The 22,575-nt window shown below is 34.3% G+C and overlaps 2 protein-coding genes across 2 annotated transcripts; both read left to right on the top strand.

Moving 5' to 3' along the window:
- The first annotated feature begins 5,986 nt into the window (after positions 1 to 5,986).
- Positions 5,987 to 10,466, top strand: LOC110371376 (odorant receptor Or2). The gene is made up of 5 exons (XM_021327598.2): positions 5,987 to 7,287; positions 7,470 to 7,569; positions 9,189 to 9,293; positions 9,553 to 9,708; positions 9,956 to 10,466. Exons 1-5 carry the CDS (start codon positions 6,491 to 6,493, stop codon positions 10,010 to 10,012), a joined length of 1,215 nt encoding a protein of 404 aa, XP_021183273.2. The 5' UTR covers positions 5,987 to 6,490; the 3' UTR covers positions 10,013 to 10,466.
- A 1,762-nt stretch (positions 10,467 to 12,228) lies between these two features.
- Positions 12,229 to 21,169, top strand: LOC110371377 (odorant receptor Or2). Its single transcript, XM_021327599.3, has 5 exons — positions 12,229 to 13,290; positions 13,425 to 13,524; positions 14,283 to 14,387; positions 19,970 to 20,125; positions 20,970 to 21,169. Exons 1-5 carry the CDS (start codon positions 12,500 to 12,502, stop codon positions 21,021 to 21,023), a joined length of 1,206 nt encoding a protein of 401 aa, XP_021183274.2. The 5' UTR covers positions 12,229 to 12,499; the 3' UTR covers positions 21,024 to 21,169.
- The last annotated feature ends 1,406 nt before the right edge of the window (positions 21,170 to 22,575 follow it).

Raw genomic sequence — 22,575 nt, 5'->3', positions numbered from 1 at the left:
TCATAAAATCGCCTTTTTTTCAGATTGCATACAGAATTCGTAGATATTGCCAATTCAGTGTGACGAGCTGAAACGCCACTTCTATTGTAGGAGTCGTAATATTCTTCAGATTTGACCTAATTTTCTCTCAAACTTGAACCCTAAGTTTGAGATATAAGGTTCGAAATCCTTTGGTTGTAATAACAAGGGTTAAACGCGACTGGCCTTCGAACAAGAGGTGCTTTGAGGTGCGGCGTCAGCCTCACTGAACCAATGAGCCAGTAGGACCATTCAGTATTAGTAAGACACTAGGAACCTAGTAGTCTACTTATTCAGTTTCTATGTTCTACTATTATAAACTCTTGTGAACATGAAATCACTTTAAGAGCAAACTTTTGGTACAAAGAATTGAGTTTATGATTTTCATTTTAGTAGCGGCTTTCTTTCGTCAGCTCTAGCCATGCCCTGTGAGAACTATTTAAGTGAACCTCTGAAAAAAATCAATCAAATTAAGTATTGGTGCCTGAAATAATGGAATTTCAAACAAAAAAAAACTCTTCAGCTTCAGTAAGTAGAGTGAAAGCTAATAAAGCAGACGCTGGATTGTCCGCACTTTACTCGATGCATGTACTTATTTTTTAAATTTTATTTATAATTTAATTTCGGCCAACTAGGGCCCATCGAAAAAATACAATACTCTTAAACTAATACTTAAACTTACAAATAATTTTATATACAATCATCATGTCATTGTATGTATAAATATTAATTTTTCACTATTTGTTTACACGATGAGATGGAGTGGTATTAGTAACTTACATAGGATGAAACTTTACTAGACTTTTTTTTTGTAATACAGATTGGTAGAAATATGAAGGGAAACTACCTACTTCATTCTTTTTCCATGAAGGTTCCTTTACATGTTTCAGCAAGCTTTACATGTTCTATGTCCTCTATAACTTGATCCTTTTCTTTAATGCATACTGTAGTTGTGTAGGCTCATTTGTGAAGTTTTGAAGTATTTCCATTTAATAATTTTTACAATTAAATTAAAAACTATTCTAGTAAAAAACCTACATATCCTACATAACCTACATTTTACAAAAATGTAAAGAAACTGGATAATTCCCTGGTTTCGTTACCATATAAAAAGCTGGATGATTCCAAATAAATACAAATTAAATGAATTCTAATTTATTACAGAAAAATTATGACATTAAGAAAATGAATAAAAATCAACAAAAACAAAACATATGACGACATTATTTTCCGCCAGCATTATTTGAGGCTAGCATCGCGAACAGTAGAGGTACACACCGTTTTAAAAAATCTTGTGATTTTTAAGGTCCATTTAAACAGAATTGGCTTACGGTTCTTATACGCCTTCGAGCCACTCAAGACTAGTCAAGTAATTTCGCTTGGAACAAGGCTTGCAAATCTAGACCGCTGTATTTCATTTGATTAGTAAGGGCTGAAATTAACTGAGTGGGCCAATTTACGCTTACATACACGTACCTAACTTGGAACTGAAGCAGCAATATTACATTTTAGATTTAGATACCTACCCTGAAGTTGGTACTTTGGTAGACATTAACAGAACATTATAACTGATTTAACTTTTGGGGACCTTTGGGGGTACCATACCTACTGTTCTAAGTACATAATATGTTGGAATAAGTTACATACCTTTTTTACGTTTGAACAATTTTATTAGGTACAACAAGTAATAGGTCATATTTACAGTAACAATTAAAACTATTACTGGAAAATTGTATTCTCGGGTTCAAAATTGAAAGAAAAAGTCCGTCGCCTTTTGTACCCATGTCTTTAGACAGTGGTTACATTGTTATAAAAATATAAAAACATAAAATTCTTAGTAAAACGTAGGAAAAAGATCAATATCCTGAACAAAAACTTTTAGATCCAGTTTATTTAGTACTAGTCAGATCCTTTAAATATGTTTTCACAAAAATAATTTCGTCATTTATATGGGCCTTGCTTAAATCGTTAAACGATAATAAAACATTATAAGATCCTCGTCTTTATTTTGCCGAGAACTATAGAATTTCTCTACATATAGCATATTCAATTCACCTATGAATGAACACCATTCATGGTATTCACTCGATTCGATTAAATTCTTTGTCAAGGCAACTTCGTATTATTAAAAAAGTTAAACTGAAATATTATGATCTTAGTTCTTTATTTAGTTAGCATGATTTTTTACAGTTTACAATGTACAGTTTTTAAATATTCCAATGTGGACGTAATTTTATTCCTACTTAGCCAGTTTCATCATACCTATTTCTTCTTTTTAGTTGGCACAGCAAGTCTTCTGTTTTCCGTGCCTTTCCATTTGATGTTATCTCACAGGTAACAGGTATTCGTTGTAGCCATATTGTTACTCATTACAACATCTATCTTGTATTGGCCTACAGCTAGATGTATATTTTTTCATGCTCATCAATCACACATTGATCTTTATACTCCTTTTTTTAATAAAAACACATATTGAAATAAAACCGTTCAGCCACAATCTGGTGACAAGCAATTTGCTAGTATGCAAACGATCCACCCGTTGGTTGTCAGTGTCACTCGCAGACCGACACTCGTGTATTTAGCACAATCGATGTCACCGTCTAAATACACAGTAGAAATGTGAAAATTAACTCAATAGAAGTATTTTGATTGGATTATAACTAACTAGCCGTTGGCCTCGGCTCTGCCTGCGTGCCGGGGAAATAAATTGCATGCATACTTTTTCTGAGTCTACACTATCTGTGAAATAAATTCCATTGAAATCAGTTCAGTTGTTTTCGTGTGAAAACCAAACAGAGTCATTCGGCAAGAATGTTTATCAAACAACTCGTTGTATTATAACATTTTATAGCTATTGATATACAAATATCAATGTTTACAGCTGACCTTACTTCAAAACAGGAACAATTCTACACTAACAATTGAGTTTATGTGAAAAACAAACTCGTAAAGTCAACATAAAAATATAACAAAGGAGCAGTCGCAGTCTGTGCGTTCTATAAAAATATCATAATCGTGTCGTTTTATTTCTAGATTTTTATTAAAGAATTATGGTTTTTACAAAAGCGAGAGATGAAATAAAACATTGTTTTCATTTATTATATGGTTTCTCTTACCGCGTGAAACTCTGGTCGGTCATAGCGCATAGCCATAGAATACAATAAGCGCTGCATTCCATTTGAATATACAAATAAAAATAACGTGCTTTTTGTAAATATGAAGTCGTGTCTTCAAGTTAACAAAAATACCAATTCGACAAGTTAAAACACAACAAGTTTTACAATATTAATAAAGATAGGTATTATCAATCTCGCATACAGCGATGAATCGTTGCTATATATTTTACACAATACATTGTAATTCTATGAAAGCTCTTAAATCCATTAGATGTCATTTAGTATCGCAGTGAAAATACAAACAGCGTTATGTTAATCACATTTAACACGCTAGGGGAATGACGAAGGCCCAATATCCATTACGGCTCTTAGCAAAGTTTTAACAACCAATTTGCTAAGCCCATGTCAAGTTCGCGAAATTACCTATTAAACTGTTTATTAAGAAAAATTTAACAGATTAAGTTTTTGAAAAATATTAGCTGTCAAAGTAATTTAGAAGTGTTTGATAGTTCAAAAATAAAGCATCTTTGCATCATCATCATAATCTCAGCCATAGGACGTCTACTGCTGAACATAGGCCTCCCCCTATGGTATCCACAGATCTTTGCATCGCAAGTAAAAAATGATTTTTGTTGCAGAAGCTACGATAATAGCTAGGCTAATTTAGCTAGTCTAATTTTTCCTTCATTAATTTAACAATGAAAAAAGCTTAAAACAAAAGTTTGTTTTGCTCCAACCTTATTTAAAAATTGATTAGATACAGTTTACTTTCGTTCTCACTGTAAAATTATATTTCACACATTTCTAATCGACACTAAATGGTGAAATTAAGGTTGTATCGCGTAAATGATTTTGCAGTTATTTCTATAGCAATGGAGGCAATGGTTCCGTGAATGGAATTCAAGTATTGTATAGTAAGTCTTGGACGCATCAAAGTTAAAAGTTTTATATTTTTCCTGATATTTTAGACTTACTTTTCCAAATAGAAATTTAGTTTCAGAATGGTTCAATAGAACACACAGAATCAATTTTTACAAATCATCCAAAAAGGATTGAATAAACCAAATACCTGAACAGTTTCACTGGTAAACTAACTTAAAAGGAAATGTTTTAAAGCTTCTAAGAAGCCAACACGCTTTTATTGTACTACGTGCAGCAGTAAAGTGCATTTTAAAATCCTACCGAAGGTCAGCAACGGCATGTGCAACGTAATTTATAAAAGAAGAAATGGCTCTCATGCCACGATCTTAATTAAGGCCTGATATGAGACACTTATGCCCATTTTCACCAACAAATACCTAAATTAAGGGATCCCCTAAGAGCATTTACGGAAAACTTAATAAGAATTTCGTTTTCACCAAAGTTTAGGTATCCCTTATCCATAGTCATTTATGTCAAAATTGGGAGAGCCCTTATTCTAAGTTTCACTTAGATTAAGAGATTGTTGGTGAAAATGGGCATTGCACTGTAGGTAATGCTATTGTGCTGGTGCGGCACATCGAGTTACCAACGAAAGGGAAGATGGTACAAGGAGGTAGTCAAAATGCGTCACTATCGGTCCTCCCGCTACGTATAGTGACAAGATCTGATTATTCGCAACCTCATAAAAAAACGGTAACGTTGACGAAGTTTGAAGTCGATGAAATATTTTGTGCCCTGCCATTCCACACCAGTAAGCTTTCCAACCATATCATAGCTTACGTAGGTAGTACATAAGTAAAAGTTCTTTAAAATTATGAAGTAGGATACTTACTGCAATCTCATTATAGTGCCTATTTGAGACCCTGTGACTCTTATAGTGGTTGAAGAGCACAATCGCTCACCTGAAAAGGTTGGGAAGGTGGGATATGAAAATCCACCGTTGGGGTACTTGATGTACTTCCAACACTTCCATTATTTATTTAAAAATAAATATCGAAACAAAATAAACATCATTAAATAATAAAGTGATTTCTATCAACTGTTAAATTGGTTCATAGTGACAAAACCCGATGGGAAATTCTTGGAAGTTTTGGAATGTTTTGGCACTAGTTTTCCACAAAAATAGTATAGTGTTAACATCTGCTTTTTAACATTTATATAAAGGAAAATTCATATGAATATGATTTATTTGCTTCCCACAGTTTTTCAGGGGTTACATTTGGCTATAATAATGTTTCTTGAAAATTTTGCTTTTTTCCCACATTTTATGCTTTTATAAATCCTGAGTGGAAGTAAAAGGCTAGAGTGTCGGTATTTTAATGGACTCCAACCATTACCACGTGCATTTATTTAATAAGTAAATCCTCATTATTTCTCATTGTATGAGACATAAACGAGCTTTGTTATTAAGTATAGTCTGAAGTTTTTAATGTTTTTTACAGAAGACGAGCGGGTTAGTAGGTCGCTCATTTAAATATACGCTTCTGTTATTCTTTTTTATCCCATATTTTTTTATAACTAAACCGATTAGCAATAACCGTTGAAGTCCCCGTTGAAACTCCGTGACCTCTAAACGAGTGAAAAAGGCAAACTTACCTGGGAAGTGGGAAGTGGACGGGGAATGATCTGCCAACTACGGGGCTCTCGTTGCTGGCCGGCCAGAAAGAAAGAAGAAAGAAAAGAAAGAAAAACCATTTATTTAACACACAAATGACGCAGAAAACAAACACACACACAAATACAAACAAATAAAACAATGGACAAAACAAACAGTGAAACAAAAAAGAAAAGCGCTGCAGCTGCGTCACTTATGCGTGAAAAGGGGCAACGCTCAGCATAATGCTGTGTCTCGCACACGCAGGCATGAGACAACAGCGCTGGTTTTCAGCGCTGACCCACTACATGACTTGCCTCGGGACTATACAATCAAGACGCCGTTTCGGCACGAATCCAGTAGAAAGTGGGGAAAAAGGGAAAGCTTCCTCTGCACTTTCTTTTTTAAAGCCTTTGATTCCTCGGGTCTGCTTGTACGGGCACTAGTGGACAGCTCTTCTTGCGAGGGACAACAGCGAAACCAGTCGTAGCAGAAAGTTTTTATTTCACATTAAAAAGAAAAAAATAGGAAATGAATGAAAAGAATTAGGACTAAATAAATAGAATGTTTAGAGTTGCGTAATTGTCTAACGAGGTCATAACCAACGATGAAAATTTAATTGATTAAAAAATAATCATATTTCTTTGACAGTAAAGGAACCCAACAAAAGGGATAATTTGCGAACAATTTGAACTAGGCTTTTTATGAGGAAAATACTTTGTGAAGTTGAACATACCAACCATTTGGCTAATTGGACAATTGAAATAATTGACCGCTAGTAAAACCACACAATAGAACAGTTTCATTTTAACCTTTTCAACGTTAACGCAAAAAGCCAACGATGCTTTTGGAAAAAATTGTCAAATACACCGAGGAGTTAGAGGATCCAAAAAACCCTTTGTTAGGACCGACATTGAAAGGCCTGTATTTATTTGGCCTCTGGCCGATTGGGAGTAAGTTCAGGACGATTGTTTACAATTTATTTCATTTTACAACATTACTTTTTGTAATAAGCGAATTCACTGATCTCTATGTTGTCAGACATGACAGCAACAAAGTTTTGAACAACATGTCACTGACAGTTCTTAGCTTAATTTGCTTTGCAAAATGTTATTCTTGCGTCATGTGGCACAGCGATTGGAAGGAGCTCGTTCGAGGTATTTCTGAGGAGGAATTACGACACATTCAAAAAGACGATCCCGTAACAAGAAAACATATGGAAGATTACACGAGGTACACAAGGGTAATCACATTTATGTTTTGGGTGATGGTATTCATAACAAATTTTCTTTTGATATTAACTCCTTTGTTGAAATATGCGTCATCTCATTCTTACCGCGAGGAGATACGCATGGGGATTGAACCATTACCCCAAATTCTATGCTCCTGGTTCCCGTTTGATAACACGAAGATGCCTGGCTATGTCGGAGGTATTATCGTTCATGTGATTATGGGTAGCCAAGGTTCGGGAGTACTGGCTGCCTACGACATGAACTCTGTTGCAATTATGTCTTATCTTAAAGGACAGATGATTATTCTTAGACATAAATGTATAAGCTTATTTGACGATGTTACTTCGACCGAAGATGTATTAGAAAGAATTAAAGAGTGTCATCGTCATCATAACGCAATACTCAAGTAAGTTCTTTATCAGTGTTTATGATGCACTTTTTTCTTGAACGGTGATTAAATATTAACGTTTAGTTATAGTTTAGATACTAATGTACTTAAGTTATTGCAACTTATTTCTTTTTAGAATTTTGAGGTCGATATAAAATGGCTTCTTGTACAATCTTGATTTGGTGTTTTTTCATTTGCAGACACTTCTTGCTGTTCAACTCCCTGCTCTCTCCTACCATGTTTATATATGTGCTGATGTGTTCCATAACCATTTGCGGCAGCGTGGTCCAGTTTGCTTCTGTAAGCTAATCTTCTTCATCTCAAGTAAAAAAAAGAGTTTTTGATGCTGAATCACATTTATTTTTGGAAAATGAGTGTTTATTAACGACTATCATTATTTCCCCAAAACGATGGACAATTATTCATACTGCCTATGATATACTAATAATTTATTCGAAAAATCTCACCTGTCGTCTTTTTAGTGGTCTTTCGCGTAGGATATTGCGGCATAATACAGGTCTGGGAGGTGCGCGTGATTCGTTTGTTTTAGAAAGAAGCCACTGCGTCACAAAAATTGTGGGTTACTCAGTACAGTTGTGGATTAGTTTCGCAGCTGTTTTTGTACTTCAAACAAACGGGTCGTTCGTCGTTTCGCCCCACAAGCGATTAGCACCGCGGCGACGAAGCAAAATTTTTTAATGGGTCGTTTCGCACCACAATTTTTGTTTTTGTTTTATTCGGGGCGAATGGCCCAAGGTATCTTAAGCAAAGGTCGATTCGCAACATTTGGTTAACTCATTTCAAATATTGCCAATTCCAATTATTTATTTGTATTAAGTCGCTACGAAAATTGACATCATTTACCAGGAGTGCAGAAGTATAAATGTGAGTGAATTGTGTTGAAAAGGATTAGGGAGAAACTCAAGGGAAGGTATATTAACAGTTGGGAAAACTCGGCCTAAAATGCACGGGCCAGATAACCATGAGAAGAAAGTATTGTAGGTAAATCGGCCCACTGAAATTAATTTCCTGAAATCTGGTAGTTGTGAAAATTTTCACAGCTCAAAATCGTCAGGAGGCCAAAAGACTTAGTTCTTTTTCATGATTTTCATCAAAAATATTATAAGTAAAATACATTGATGCTTGTCTGCAGTTTCTCCGAACAGATGTTCATTTCCTCCTCTATTGTTAATTCCGCTTCATCTTTGGGGGCGTGGTTATGAACGGTTTTATGGACGATCACATAAAGATTCACCTAAAATAAATATTTTTATATTTACAATAAAAATACAGACAAAAAATATTTTTGTTAAAACAAAAAAAAACCTAAACAGCAACAAAAATTCATCCAGCTGGCACCCCGACAGCAACAAGAGCACGACATATACTGTCGTTGATGTTTGCGTGCCACGCAAGGCCCGCACTATGACTGCACGACAGGCCGTGGTTTCCGAGGCTGGTGACGGCCTCACCACAGTGGCAGCGATGAGGGGAGTAGCAAGGTGCTCCTATTTATTTATTTAGTGCTCGGATTTACCTTAAATTTTATAGTGGCGTTGCACTTGGCTTTGTTCCTGTTAGTGCACCTCCATAGCTCCGAGCTGTCTTTATTTACCCACTTCAATACGTAGGTATAGCCGTATTGGTACCGAGGTGCCAATCGCTTGTGGAGCGAAACGACGAACGACCCAAACAAACAAGTTTCCAAAGATTTTCTTGTATTTTTGATTTTTGAAAATAAAAAGCAAAGTATATTTGCTTTAAAAAGAAGCCCCTGCGTCACAAAAATTGGGTTATTCAATACACTTTTGGATTAGTTTCGCAGATGTTTTTGTACTGCAAACAAACAAGTTTCCAAAGATTTTCTTGTATTTTTTTCCATTGATTTTTGAAAATGAAAAGCAAAGTATTTGTTTTAGAAAGAAGCCACTGCGTCACAAAAATTGTGGGTTATTCAGTACACTTGTGGATTAGTTTCGCAGCTGTTTTTGTACTGCTGGCACAGCAACGAAGTTACACTGCAGGTATTCTATTTCATTTCCAGGATTTTGTATCTAAATGAAATACTTTTTTACAGATTATGCATTTACCAGACCAATTTTTAAACTAATGACAGCGCACGGCATCGTTTTAATCGAATCACAAATAAAATCTGTTAAAATTGTGGTAAAAACTAGATGATAAGTTGTCAGTTTGAAGGACGATAAATGGATGATTGTGTGTATCGCAACGCTTACTACCCACTTATTCTTAATTTTTGTTTTTTTTTTTCATATCATTCAGAGCAGAGTGGTAGATGGAGGAATCTACAATAGCAACTGGTGGAAGAGCGATGTAAGAGTGCGCAAACAACTAATATTATTGGCGGGGAAATTGAATCATCCATTAGTGTTGGACGCTGGTCCTTACACCACACTCTCTGTACCTACTTTCATTGAAGTGCGTATTTGTTTTTGTTCCTATTATTCAATTTTATATACTTTTATTTCAAAGTCTAAGTCAAACGAACTATCAATGACAATGACAATTTATATGTCAATTACTTGAAAAATATGGTAAAGCTTCTGTGCGTAAATAAATCTTGATGACGTAATAACAAGATCGAAGTAACTCGAATCAGGAGATCATATGCCAATTGTGGTTGTTATTCGATTTAACTAAATAATTAACATTTTATTCATTTCAGATAATGAAAGGCTCCTATAGTTTCTTCACGCTTTTCTCACAAATTCAAGAAGATTAACTTTCGATTGTTAGATTGTTATTCACGATTCAATTTTCTAACAGAACATTTGCCGGTAATGTTCATTCTCATTTTATTATTATAAGTATAAATGCGAAAGTCACTCTGTCTGCCTGTCTTTCTATCGCACTTCCACGCCAAAACTACTGAAATGATAACAAATAAAAAAGCCACAGGGGACTTCGAGCAGTAGTATCGTAGGGACAAGTGCAAAACCGCGGCAAATGGCTTGTTGGCCATAAATACGATAATTCACGCTGTTTTCATTTTAATTAAATTATGCTTGTAATATTCAAATTTAATATGCGGCACTTTCGTGTGTAAGCAGTGGACCAAAATTGTAATTAATGTGCTTTCTAAAAGATGTAGGATGATCAAACACATGTATAATATTATGTTTGTTTGTTTTATGTATCAAATAAGATCAAAGTAAATATATGCTGTTTAATTAGAATACGCTTGAATTGCTTTAATTAAATATTTTATTGCTTCTTTTGGTTTTATTTATGATCCCGTGGAATTACGTTAAAAAGGAAAAACTTTTGTAAAATGTTTTTAATTGAAGATTTCATTCAATTTAATGGAATTTTGTTTGATGTGTAAAAGTCAATAAACCAACAATTGCGTGCTGATACAAACAAAATTATTGACTCGCTGGCTTGAAATGATATTGATCCCTAAAATGTACCTTATATTACCTACTTTAGGTCGAGAGTTATTTTTTTTTTTAAGATTTATAGAATTTAATTTAAATAATAATATTTACACTATATTCTAAGAATAAAATACTATTTAAGTACAAAACATATATAAAAGGACATTGATTAGGCGTCGAAAGTATTCCTCCACATCACTGTCCTCCGGAAACGTGCCCAGAAGACTGGTGCATTACGACGTTGAATGGCAATGCTCATCTGTGAACTCGGTCCCATGGTCAGGGCGTTTCGACTATTTGAAATTAGTTAATAACATACTAATAACGTTTTAAACTTTTAAATTCCTTCAGCATAAAAAGCCGACAATAAATAAATACTTTAGGTACATCTTTCACTATAATTATTTATGTTGGTGTGTACTTATAGCGTTCCAGAAAAAAACGTACGTCTTTAAAAATACATGGTGTTATTTATAAACATTTAATCAAACGTGTGTGTGTTTTAAGGAAGGTTTAATAATAACCAATATTTTTATAGTGCATGTCAATTGCGCTTACTAATCACATCATATTATCATGCGGAGTTTCATAAAAGAAAATAAAACAACAGGAATAATTTTGTACTTTTTGCCCTTGTATTTACTGCAACTACTGTTACTCTGTCAAACTTGACAGCTTTAAGTCCACAATTACGCTGGCCTATTTGCAAAAACAGTTCAATTTACTGACCGTAATAGGCACTTGTCACAGTGTAAAAAATTGCTCATTTAATGGATAGGCTGCTTTGTTTGTTATGCAAAGCACTAATTTGTTTTTGAATACTAAGACATCTGTCCGCCCATGGCTCGCAACTTATCCATTTGTTACTTTGGCTGTCTGTTTGTAATAAATAGTGTTTAATGAAATGCATCTAAACATCAAAAAAAATAGTGTCCTGAAATTTTACTTTTCCCAAAGTAATATAAAACTCCATCAGGTGCAATTCACTATAATGCACCTTGAAGGAAATTATATTACTTTTACTGTAGGAGATCAAAAACCTACACAAACAAATTCTTAAACAAAAGCTTCCTTTTCTCTTGAGGATATATCAACTTAAGCTAATAGATTAAGTTCCTATCATGTTTTACAAGTTTGAGTTCCAAAATGAAAAATTTAACATCACTAACTACTCCTATGACTTATTAGTTATCTGAATAGCATAAACTTTGTCTATTCAGATCATCATGCGAACCCGAGCCATTATTCTCCCTAATTATTTAAAGCTTTTTTAATTATATTTTTTTAGACACAAGATTATATTCATATTTTTTTCTTGACATACCTAATTGCAGTACTTTGTCCTGTGATTTGATTTCGACGACAGTCGATTATTATCCAGCCAAAACAACGAATAATTAAAAAATGAAAAATAAGAAATTTGACAAAACTCAATTACCGAATGGCAACAGCACTGAGGCTCTTAATGACATACACACAGCTAGGATTTCACACAAAAGACTTGATTAAAACTCGTCCAGAATCTGCATTCATAGTAGTTGGGTTCATTCATTCTGTACATTTCGAGATAAAAACTGTGTCGCTATACGTCGGTCGGGACTGTCAACTTCTGAAATATGGAGGTCAGTGTAGAAAGCTTTGGGAAATAAAAATGCAAAACATAAAAAAAAAAACTAAAGTTTGTACAAAATCCAAATATAAATAACACGCGCCGCTGGATCGTACTAGTTAAGCTAATTAAGTTAACATTTATATAAAAAGGTATTGCGTCAGTTTCCATATTACGAGAAATCACATTCATATTAACCAGAACTAGAACAACTAACTCCAAAATGGTGTTAAAATTCCTGGATCGTTTAGAAGACCCAAATAATCCATTATTAGGGCCAACTGTATTGGCTCTCCGATACGGAGGATTATGGCAAAAAGATCGAGTCAAACACTTTCTGTACAACTTGGTGCATTTTATAGCATTCCTATTTGTTGTATCCCAATATGTGGAACTTTGGATTATTAGGAAAAACTTAGAAATGGCTATGAGGAATCTGTCATTAACTATGCTCAGTACCGTTTGCGTTTTTAAAGCCTGCAATTTGATGCTGTGGCAAAATTCCTGGAAGGAGCTCATTGACTATGTATCTGAGTTAGAAAGGTCCCAACTGTCGAAAAACGACCCTGTAGTGAACAAAATAATTTCTGACTACGTAAAATATGCGCGAAGGGTCACATATCTTTATTGGGCTTTGGTAACTGCAACTGTTGTCACCGTTATCTTAGCACCCCTTTTCATTTACTTATCATCCCCAAATTACCAGGAGAGTATAAAAAATGGTTCTGCACCATATCCAGAGATAATGAGCTCTTGGACTCCATTTGATAGGTCCAGAGGCTTGGGTTTTTGCGGAGCCACTTTGTACCAGATGTTGGCTTGTTTCTACGGAGGCACAGTGGTCGCAAATTTCGACTCTACCGCTGTAGTAATAATGACGTTTTTCACTGGACAGTTGAAGGTATTATCTGTTAATTGCGAACGACTGTTTGGTGATGGTAATGAGCTAGTTGATTATGATGAAGCTGTGAAGAGGATTACGGAGTGTCATTTGCATCATTATTATATGGTGAAGTAAGTAGTTTGAAGACATCATATATTTAGTCATTTTTGCTAACAAATCAACGTGAAAGCAGTAGAACAATATATAGTTTTTTTTGTCACAGTGCTAACTTCAGAATGTCTTAAAATACTGGTGTTTGTTTCAGATTTTCGTCGGTACTAAATTCATTACTTTCTCCAGTTTTGTTTTTGTATGTAATTATCTGCTCTCTAATGATATGTGCGAGTGCTGTACAGTTAACAACGGTATGTCTTTACTAGTTATCAAAAGTTAATCTATTTTCATCAATCTTAATCTCTTTCATAAAATATAATGCCGCTGCATGTTCTTCGTTTTGCTTTGTCCCTGTCACTTTTTATTTTCGAGCTCTTAAAATCTACGTCGTATAACTTGCTTTGCATTTGGGGAACAAAAACCGAACGAAATTGTGCAAACACTTTTAATAATAACTCAAAGTATTTTATCCGACAAAATGTCTGCCGAAGCGTCAAGAGTGAAAAGAAAAAATGAAAGTTCCAATTTGAAAGGGCGCACCGTGACACGGTTCATTTAAAAAAATGACAATCCCCTCCTATGTTGAGTTGAGTTTTTAAACTCACTTTTTTAGAGTGGTTGAGTGGTACATACCTAAATTTAGTTTTCCGTACCCAAACTGTAAAATAGGAAGGATCCCCTTAGTTAAAATTGGCCTCGCCGTGGCTGTGGCCATTGGGTCCATCAAAACAAAGGAAAAAAAAGAAAGACGTAGGTCAAGGAATATTTATAATGAATGTTTTAGAATCGGCAGACTTCAGACGTTTTTACTGTAGCATTCTTATCGATTTTTTTGTATATGTTGAGAAACACTTCGAAACCTTCACCTCTTATATTTTTGTTCGTGTAATTTTCATCGTTTTTGTTCCATAGATACGGCATGTCTTTATAAAGTTCGATTATATAGCCTAAAACTTATTTTTCTTTCGTCTCGAATAATAATTATTGTTATATTTTTCCAATTTTCCAGGAAGGTACGGGCAATATGCAGCGTATTTGGATTGCGGAATATCTCATGGCCCTCATAGCGCAACTATTTTTATATTGTTGGCATAGCAACGATGTACTGTACATGGTTAGTGGATATAGCAATGTAATAAACTTGTCACTCACATGCTGATGTGGTTCGTACTTTGAACAGATAACCAACTGGATCAACAATCAGCTTAAATCTCTAAACGGAAAAAAGCATTTTCGTTCGATATCCATAGCATCGTTATCATACTCGATCGATGGCATCGTTCTTATTCACGCACACGACAAAATTGACAGACACAAGTAAACTTTTACGCACACAACATAGGAGTATGATTGGCGACTGTATCACGGAATCTCGAAGTTCAAAACACCGATGTACGGTAGCCATAAAGTACACAAGATCGATGCACGTGACTTAGAATGTACGCTATATCGAAGTACTATATTGCGAATGTTCATGATACCGATGTACGGAATATCGAAAGTTTTTTATGTCGAAGTACGTGATTTCGATTGTTCTGAATCCCGATGTACGAAATATCGAAAGTTTGTTATGACGAAGTACGTGATTGCGATTGTTCTGTATACCGATGTATGGAATTTCGAAAGTTCGTGATGACGAAGTACTTAATATCGAAGGGTTTAAAATCACGGAGTGAGCGTTAGTCAGAAATATCAATAGGGAATGTTTTCCATCGTAATGGATACACTTGGTGCCCGATTCATTGTGATTCATTTCCAATAAAAAAAATGCTTTGCATTAATGAAGGTCAGGTACAGCTGACTAGTCGTTATAAGTGTCGTAATTGGATATACCTAATTCTCCTTGATGATATAATTACTGTAAACAGCGAGAAAGAGCAAAAACATTGTGAAATAAAGATCTCGTGGATTTAGATAGTATAATATCAAATAAAGTAGATTCAAGTCACGAGAATAAAGGGCTTTTTCTTTTCTTACTTTAATAGTTTGGAATCAATACATTAGTTGATACTTTTACCGATTCTTCTGACATTCCTAAAAAATATATAGTCACAACACTAGCTATGCGAACGCATCGATGTAAAATTGTATTTTGTTACCTGACTAACTCTACATTTAGATTATAATGATATATTATTTTTATTTTAAATGCAATTATAGAGAATAGTGATCAAAACTAAATAAAGTAAAAAAATTAAATTAAAATGGAGCGAAAGTAAAACCTCCATAATTCATAAACATTAAAGAGTTTCTATAGGAGTGGGTACCAAATTCCATACAACTTGGCCATTGTCCTTTATGTATCCTTTCAAAAAAATACCCAAATCAATTTTTAATCATAGTTTAATAAATTTTAAAAAATAACAACCAACATAAATCAAACTAAACAGTTTTTCTGCACAATCGGAATAAAAAATAATAAAAAATTAAGTTTTCAAATAAATTATGTACGCGAGACCGCTTGAGTAATCTTTCAAATTCATTGTTTCTTTCTTCAACATATGTTCTTTTATCTTTTTTATTACTTTGGAGCCATTTCTTTTCTTTTTTTTTATATTTGCCAATATTCTTTCTATTTCCATTGCTGTATTTTTTTGCTCCTTAATTATTTCCTGTAGCGTTTTATATATATTCATTTTTTTTCTATTAAGAAGACTGTTCCAACGGTTGTGCCAACATTCTATAGTGTTTTGAGTTGTGGGAATTTCTTCAATAACGCAATCCAAAACGGACCAAATCCGAGGGGGGAATCTGGGAGGCGACCTTTTCAGCTTAAGGGCAGCACTTGAATCGCGTTCATACGTACCCCCAATATAATGTTTAAAAAACCAATCTGTGACCTTCCCAGCATCATCAGGAATGATTTCATCCCGAATAAACTCAAATGCTTCAGGTATCTCAGAAGGATCTAAGTAAGCCAGTGTCGCTAAGTGCCGCATTTTATGAGCATACTCACTATCGCCCGTGTATTTTGTCGTGGCCAAACCTTCTTGCTGAATATGTTTATAAATATTTTGCGACAAATGAAAAAAACAACATTTGTGTTTTGCATCTGGAAAGACACCGGCACAAGCTTTTATTGCAGCCAACTCAAAGTCTGTTATAATAAATTTTGGGCTCATATCAAGATTTAAATTATTATAAGTGTATCTAACAATAATTTCCAAAAACAATGTGTATGACCGCTGACTTTTGTTTGACATTAATCCATAAACTAGAGGTAGGATTTGTTGGGCATCACTTTGTCCAACCTGGCCATGAATCGAATATAACTGATAAAACAATTTTGGGCAACATTGGAATGTGCCGTCCATTACCCAAAATTTTGACGTATGTAAAAGGCGTAAATTTTTTGTTTTGTGCTGAAAACGAGAATAACGTCATTTTCGTCTATGAAGTGCCCAATTAAAAATTGTTCATCTTCAATTTTCGTATACACATCTGGAACATTGAAGTTTTTTAAGGTCTTAGGTAGACTGGGCTCATTGCGCGTCCTCTCTCTGTGGATAACCATGCGCATAGCTTCTTTTGAGGGCATGTATGGAGCAGAAGTAGTGGGTATTTCTTGCAAAGTTTTTTGAATGATTTGACCAGGTTGGTCGAAACTGTGCCCGGCTCTTCTTTTTAATGAAGCCCTTGCTACATGTGCCATAGCAATATCCTGGTCCGGTTCGTGTTGGTGACGAATACAATTTGATTTTTCAATGTAGTGAGAATCGCCAACCATTTTTGTTATTAATGTGGCACCACAACTGGAGGATATTTTTTTAATACAACTCCAGTAGAATGTTATATCGCATTTTTTATTCAAATTGTACAAAAATCCATCTTTTAACAACAAATCTTTGTTTTTACGCGACTTCACAAACTCGCAGGGAACTTGCATTTTTATTCAATGTTACAAAACAGGGTAATAATAATTATAATGACAGCTTCTTTAGTGAAATGTCATATTTATGACAGATAATAAAAAAAACAATTCTCTTTAATGTTTATGAATTATGGAGGTTTTACTTTCGCTCCATTTTAATTTAATTTTTTTACTTTATTTAGTTTTGATCACTATTCTCTATAATTGCATTTAAAATAAAAATAATATATCATTATAATCTAAATGTAGAGTTAGTCAGGTAACAAAATACAATTTTACATCGATGCGTTCGCATAGCTAGTGTTGTGACTATATATTTTTTAGGAATGTCAGAAGAATCGGTAAAAGTATCAACTAATGTATTGATTCCAAACTATTAAAGTAAGAAAAGAAAAAGCCCTTTATTCTCGTGACTTGAATCTACTTTATTTGATATTATACTATCTAAATCCACGAGATCTTTATTTCACAATGTTTTTGCTCTTTCTCGCTGTTTACAGTAATTATATCATCAAGGAGAATTAGGTATATCCAATTACGACACTTATAACGACTAGTCAGCTGTACCTGACCTTCATTAATGCAAAGCATTTTTTTTATTGGAAATGAATCACAATGAATCGGGCACCAAGTGTATCCATTACGATGGAAAACATTCCCTATTGATATTTCTGACTAACGCTCACTCCGTGATTTTAAACCCTTCGATATTAAGTACTTCGTCATCACGAACTTTCGAAATTCCATACATCGGTATACAGAACAATCGCAATCACGTACTTCGTCATAACAAACTTTCGATATTTCGTACATCGGGATTCAGAACAATCGAAATCACGTACTTCGACATAAAAAACTTTCGATATTCCGTACATCGGTATCATGAACATTCGCAATATAGTACTTCGATATAGCGTACATTCTAAGTCACGTGCATCGATCTTGTGTACTTTATGGCTACCGTACATCGGTGTTTTGAACTTCGAGATTCCGTGATACAGTCATGATTGGCGGCCTTTAGTAATATCTACTACATGTATACCTATGCAATCCCTGATAGAGTGGAAGGCACGGCGATGGCGTCTCCATAGGATTAAATGCTCTAAGTGTTCATATTGAATCGTGCCGCGTTATTTTCATGACGTTGCCTGAATTTCTGGCAACAATGACATAACATAGGTGTTTTTGTTTTGTATTTTATCAGATATCCTACCTATGAGTTTTTTTTTATTGCGTAATAAAATTGGGTGAACAAACAACTACGATACTATAAATGCTGAAACTAATTATGTAGTTTATTTGTTTGGTCTCGTGAAAATAATACTATTTGGTACCTATCTCAAATTCAAATCTCACGTTATTACATGTTCAATTTACACAGCAAAACTGTCTAAATAATATTGGCATGTAACGGACGTGACGTTGTGTGTTTGAAAATGGATAAATGGATCCCGATAACGATCGATTTATATTCGAAATGTTACCCAAAGCTTCTCTTCTGGCGTAATACAAAGACAAAAATTTGTATCTCTTCCACTAATACGTGTTCAAATTTTGCTGAGCAAAAATAATCAAAAGATGTTGTTGACATACGCGTGTAGTTGAAGAATTTCTCTTCATATTTTCTAAGGTCCCAATAATTTTGAACAAATGACCCATTTAAAGATCTTGTTTGTAAATAAGGTTGTACCCAGTATCTTTTATAGGCACGATTTCTTTTAATTTGACCGTACAAAAACCAAGCAGTTAGTATAATGGCAGCGTCCTCAATGAGTTCCACACTATTAACCATTTTTATCAAAACTATCTTGATGCTCAGTACTGCACGACCACCACAAAAAACGGCGAATAAATGAGAGCCGCCGTGCGTGAATCTACAAAAAGCACCTACGCGCGCGCAAAAAACTCGCTCGATGATGCAGATCTGCACTCCCGTAGGAACGCGCGTAGGTGCGTCGACACGCAATATGCAGGATGTTGCGGGGCAGTGTGAAACATCGCCTTACAAATCCAAATGTATATGGAATCCATCTTTTGAAAAAACTGTTGTATTACAGGATATAATTCAACAGTTTTTCCGACGTTCTGTCACCAATTTACGGGCGATATAAGAGAAAATGTTGCTGCAAAGTCATAAAAGGAAGTTAGAGAGGTTGTAAGCTAATTTGAATAGATTAGCGTCGCTTTTCGCTGCAGTTTTCAATGAAATTTGAAATGTCACATTCATAATTTAAACTACTGGTATATGAAACAAGTTTATAAAGGTCTTACGGGACGTGAATTCGTAACCTGCTTTGATTCACTTTTCAACTGCTGAGCGGTCATTATTTATTTATAATGCACTTCAAATTTTCCGCAATTTCTGTGTTTTTAATTAATGTTTAGTTCTTTTGTTTTATTTGAGAGTCTATTGTTAAAAAGCGTTAAAGACAGAATTAAGTCGAAAGTCAAGTAATATTAAACGTCTTAAGGCGATGTCTCCATGAACTGCAAATATTGAAGAAGGTATCCTATTTCATGTTTTCCTACGTAGATACTACGATAGCAATTTCCTTAATGTACAATCGCAATCTTACGTGTTTGTGTAATATATAAAGTAACACAGATTTTGTCTTAATTGAAGATGTCTTAAGTGCCTATAATTCTAAAATTCACAAAAAAATACTTTAGTAATCGGTATTGTATTTTCATTCATAATGCTCAAACTATTAGTGCGTCTATTGTTAAAAATATTATTTTGTACCTACAAAATGTAGGTACTATAATGTTTTACCTTAAAAATGTTTCAGTTTGAATATGTTTAAAATATTATTATTTCTTCACAGAGTAATAAAGTTGATGATGGAGTATACAGCAGCGCTTGGTGGTCTCAAAACGTGCGCATTCGTAGAAGTTTGCTCCTGCTAGGAGGGCAACTACGCAGACCTATCATATTCACTGCTGGGCCATTCACTTTACTCAACATGGCTACTTTTGTCGCTGTAAGTTATTTTGTTCTTCTTTAAATTTTACCTCAAAGCGTCCAAGACCGATTTCAGCCACGGTGGCTGATTCCATATAAGGACGTCAGCCAGCTGCGCAGGACATAATTATAGTGCACAAGCATTTGCGTAGACACAGGTACGTCACACGGTCATATCCCGATGGGACAGTAATCCAACACGACCGGGGAGAGATCGGGTGTAGGACCGACATTACTAGCACTCTGATGCACGAGTGCATTAATCACCATTTCCAGACTACGAGCTTTTTGAAAGTTTCTAAAACCCACAAAGTGATTTCGGCCCGTTCCGGGAATCTAACCCAAGACCTCAAGCACTGCAGTCTCGTTTGCTACTGCTAGACCAACGAGGCAGTAACATTAAACTTATGAGCTAAGATTGTTTTCTAGTTACAAGATTTCTAAGACGTTGAGAAAATTGGCATTTCTCAGCTACTTTTCAACGTAGCTTCTTTTGTAAAAGTTCTTTTGATACAGTAAAAAGATAAAGTAGCATTTTAAAGTACAAAAGATTGTGAAGAGGTACTTCTATTCTTTGTGAGTGAAATGAACCACCTGTATTCAGAAATGTGAATAGAAAACCCGTGCAATTTTGAGATAATCCTAAGAACTTAAGTATTTTACAATTTATTAGATTTTCAGTGTTGTTCAAAACAATAATGAGGTTTAAGACAAGATTAATGCAATACTTTTCTAGGTTAAAGACAGATGATAAAGTTATCCGTCTGTTATCATTATGCAGTCGCTAATCAACATTGAATGTATTTACCGATTGTATTAAGTTTTTTTTTTTCATAAAATAATTTAGACAATTTTGATTTCAGATTCTGAAAGGCTCGTACAGCTACTACACGCTTTTAGCAAAGAAGGACGATTAATTTCAACAATATATTCAAATCAAATGTACCGTAATTTGATTTGACGCACATTTCTCTGTATTTTGCGATTGGAAATTCGATGTCAATAATTAAGCACTATTGAATGTAGTTTATAATTTAAATTCTGTGTAAAATTAAATTACGCAATTCACAAAATTACCTGACTGCTTTTAATTTCTATTTAAAGTTTTTATTAATTTCGTGTTAATTCAATTGGAATGACCCGATTAAATTAATTACACATAATAAATTAATTATGATCACATTCACTCTGAAGATCTCCTTGGCAAACATGGAGGAGCTTTCAAATAAAAATAAAATCACAGATTCGTCTACATTGAGTGGTGTTTTTTTTTAACATTTTACATTTATGTAGGAAAAGTAACTAATTATTTCGCTAAGTTGGTTGAAAGCAACACATGTTTGAATTTAACTATTCATTTATTTTTACATTTCAAAGTCTTCTCGATTTGCTTTCGGGAGACACTGCCAATTCCAGATGTGTTTCTTAAATGTTTCCAAATATTTTTCAACGTTGTATAAAATCCGTGTTTCCTATGCGATGCGTTGGTTCGTGAACTTAAGATTTAATTGCGCTCTCTCATCTCCGCTTTACCGGGTAATATATAAATACTGTTTGTAACTATCGGGAGGCATCACACAATAAACACGTGAGGATGCAGTAAACAAACATAAATAAACTTTCATGCGTGGACATAACACGTGACTTGTCATCTACAGCTCACCGGAATCTGTTTTTATGCTGTAAGCAACCGCTGAGTAGCAGCCTGACTAGCTCGTTTGTGATAATCTGATTCAGAATTTTAAATTGACATATGCATATGCAATTAATCATTTTACGGAGTATAATTAGACTGTTTCGTGAATTAACTAATAAGTTTAAATAAAATAACTTTCAGAAAGAAGCAACATTCAAAGCTTTTTGCAATATTATATCTTTAGTGAAATAAATAAAGTTCTCTTTACATATAAAAAGCGAGTGAAGTTAGAGTATGTACAGATAGATAAATAAACTATAGTTAAAACAGGTACGTAATAATTTAATCCTTTTATGAACAAAATGAAGTGAAAAGATTAAAATCCCATCTAACCGTAATTTTGCTAAGCTGTTAATCTGATGCTTCAACGTTTTTTCCTCCATTTTTGGGTCTCGTGTTCGCGCCGAAATCTTTCTAAATTCGCATGAAATATTACAAACAGTAAAATTTGGTTCTGTGATGTAGCGTAAATTTTTAACCACAATAACACAGTGAGTCCTGAGAGATTGAAATAGGGATTTTCGATCAGTGGGTCGATTTTCTTAAGTACTACCACCCGATTCCAGATTCCTGATACCAAAAATGTATCGTGTATGTGAAAAGAACAAAGATGTATCCCAAACCCGGAATCGGTTGAAAATTCACTAGTTCGAAAGCTCTGTATAAATTTTCGTAATAAGTGATGATGATGTCCTCTTAGCCGATCGTCGGTTGTTCTCATATAAGAAGATGTATTTGTGAACTCCTATGTAAACTATACATAGGAGTATTTC

Source organism: Helicoverpa armigera, chromosome 23 (assembly GCF_030705265.1).
Source record: "Helicoverpa armigera isolate CAAS_96S chromosome 23, ASM3070526v1, whole genome shotgun sequence".
NCBI classification, from domain to species: Eukaryota; Metazoa; Arthropoda; class Insecta; order Lepidoptera; family Noctuidae; genus Helicoverpa; species Helicoverpa armigera.
The sequence above is the reverse complement of the archived record's forward strand: the minus strand, read 5'-3'. Positions and strand labels throughout refer to the sequence as shown.

Bases quoted from the DNA above. Each gene is read 5' to 3' on its own strand.
- LOC110371376 (XM_021327598.2), top strand. From the start codon at position 6,491: ATGCTTTTGGAAAAAATTGTCAAATACACCGAGGAGTTAGAGGATCCA. The intron at 9,294-9,552 runs GTATTCTATTTC...CATATCATTCAG, and splicing joins GCAACGAAGTTACACTGCAG to AGCAGAGTGGTAGATGGAGG. The intron at 9,709-9,955 runs GTGCGTATTTGT...TATTCATTTCAG, and splicing joins CTGTACCTACTTTCATTGAA to ATAATGAAAGGCTCCTATAG.
- LOC110371377 (XM_021327599.3), top strand. From the start codon at position 12,500: ATGGTGTTAAAATTCCTGGATCGTTTAGAAGACCCAAATAATCCATTA. The intron at 13,291-13,424 runs GTAAGTAGTTTG...TGTTTGTTTCAG, and splicing joins CATCATTATTATATGGTGAA to ATTTTCGTCGGTACTAAATT. The intron at 13,525-14,282 runs GTATGTCTTTAC...CCAATTTTCCAG, and splicing joins GTGCTGTACAGTTAACAACG to GAAGGTACGGGCAATATGCA.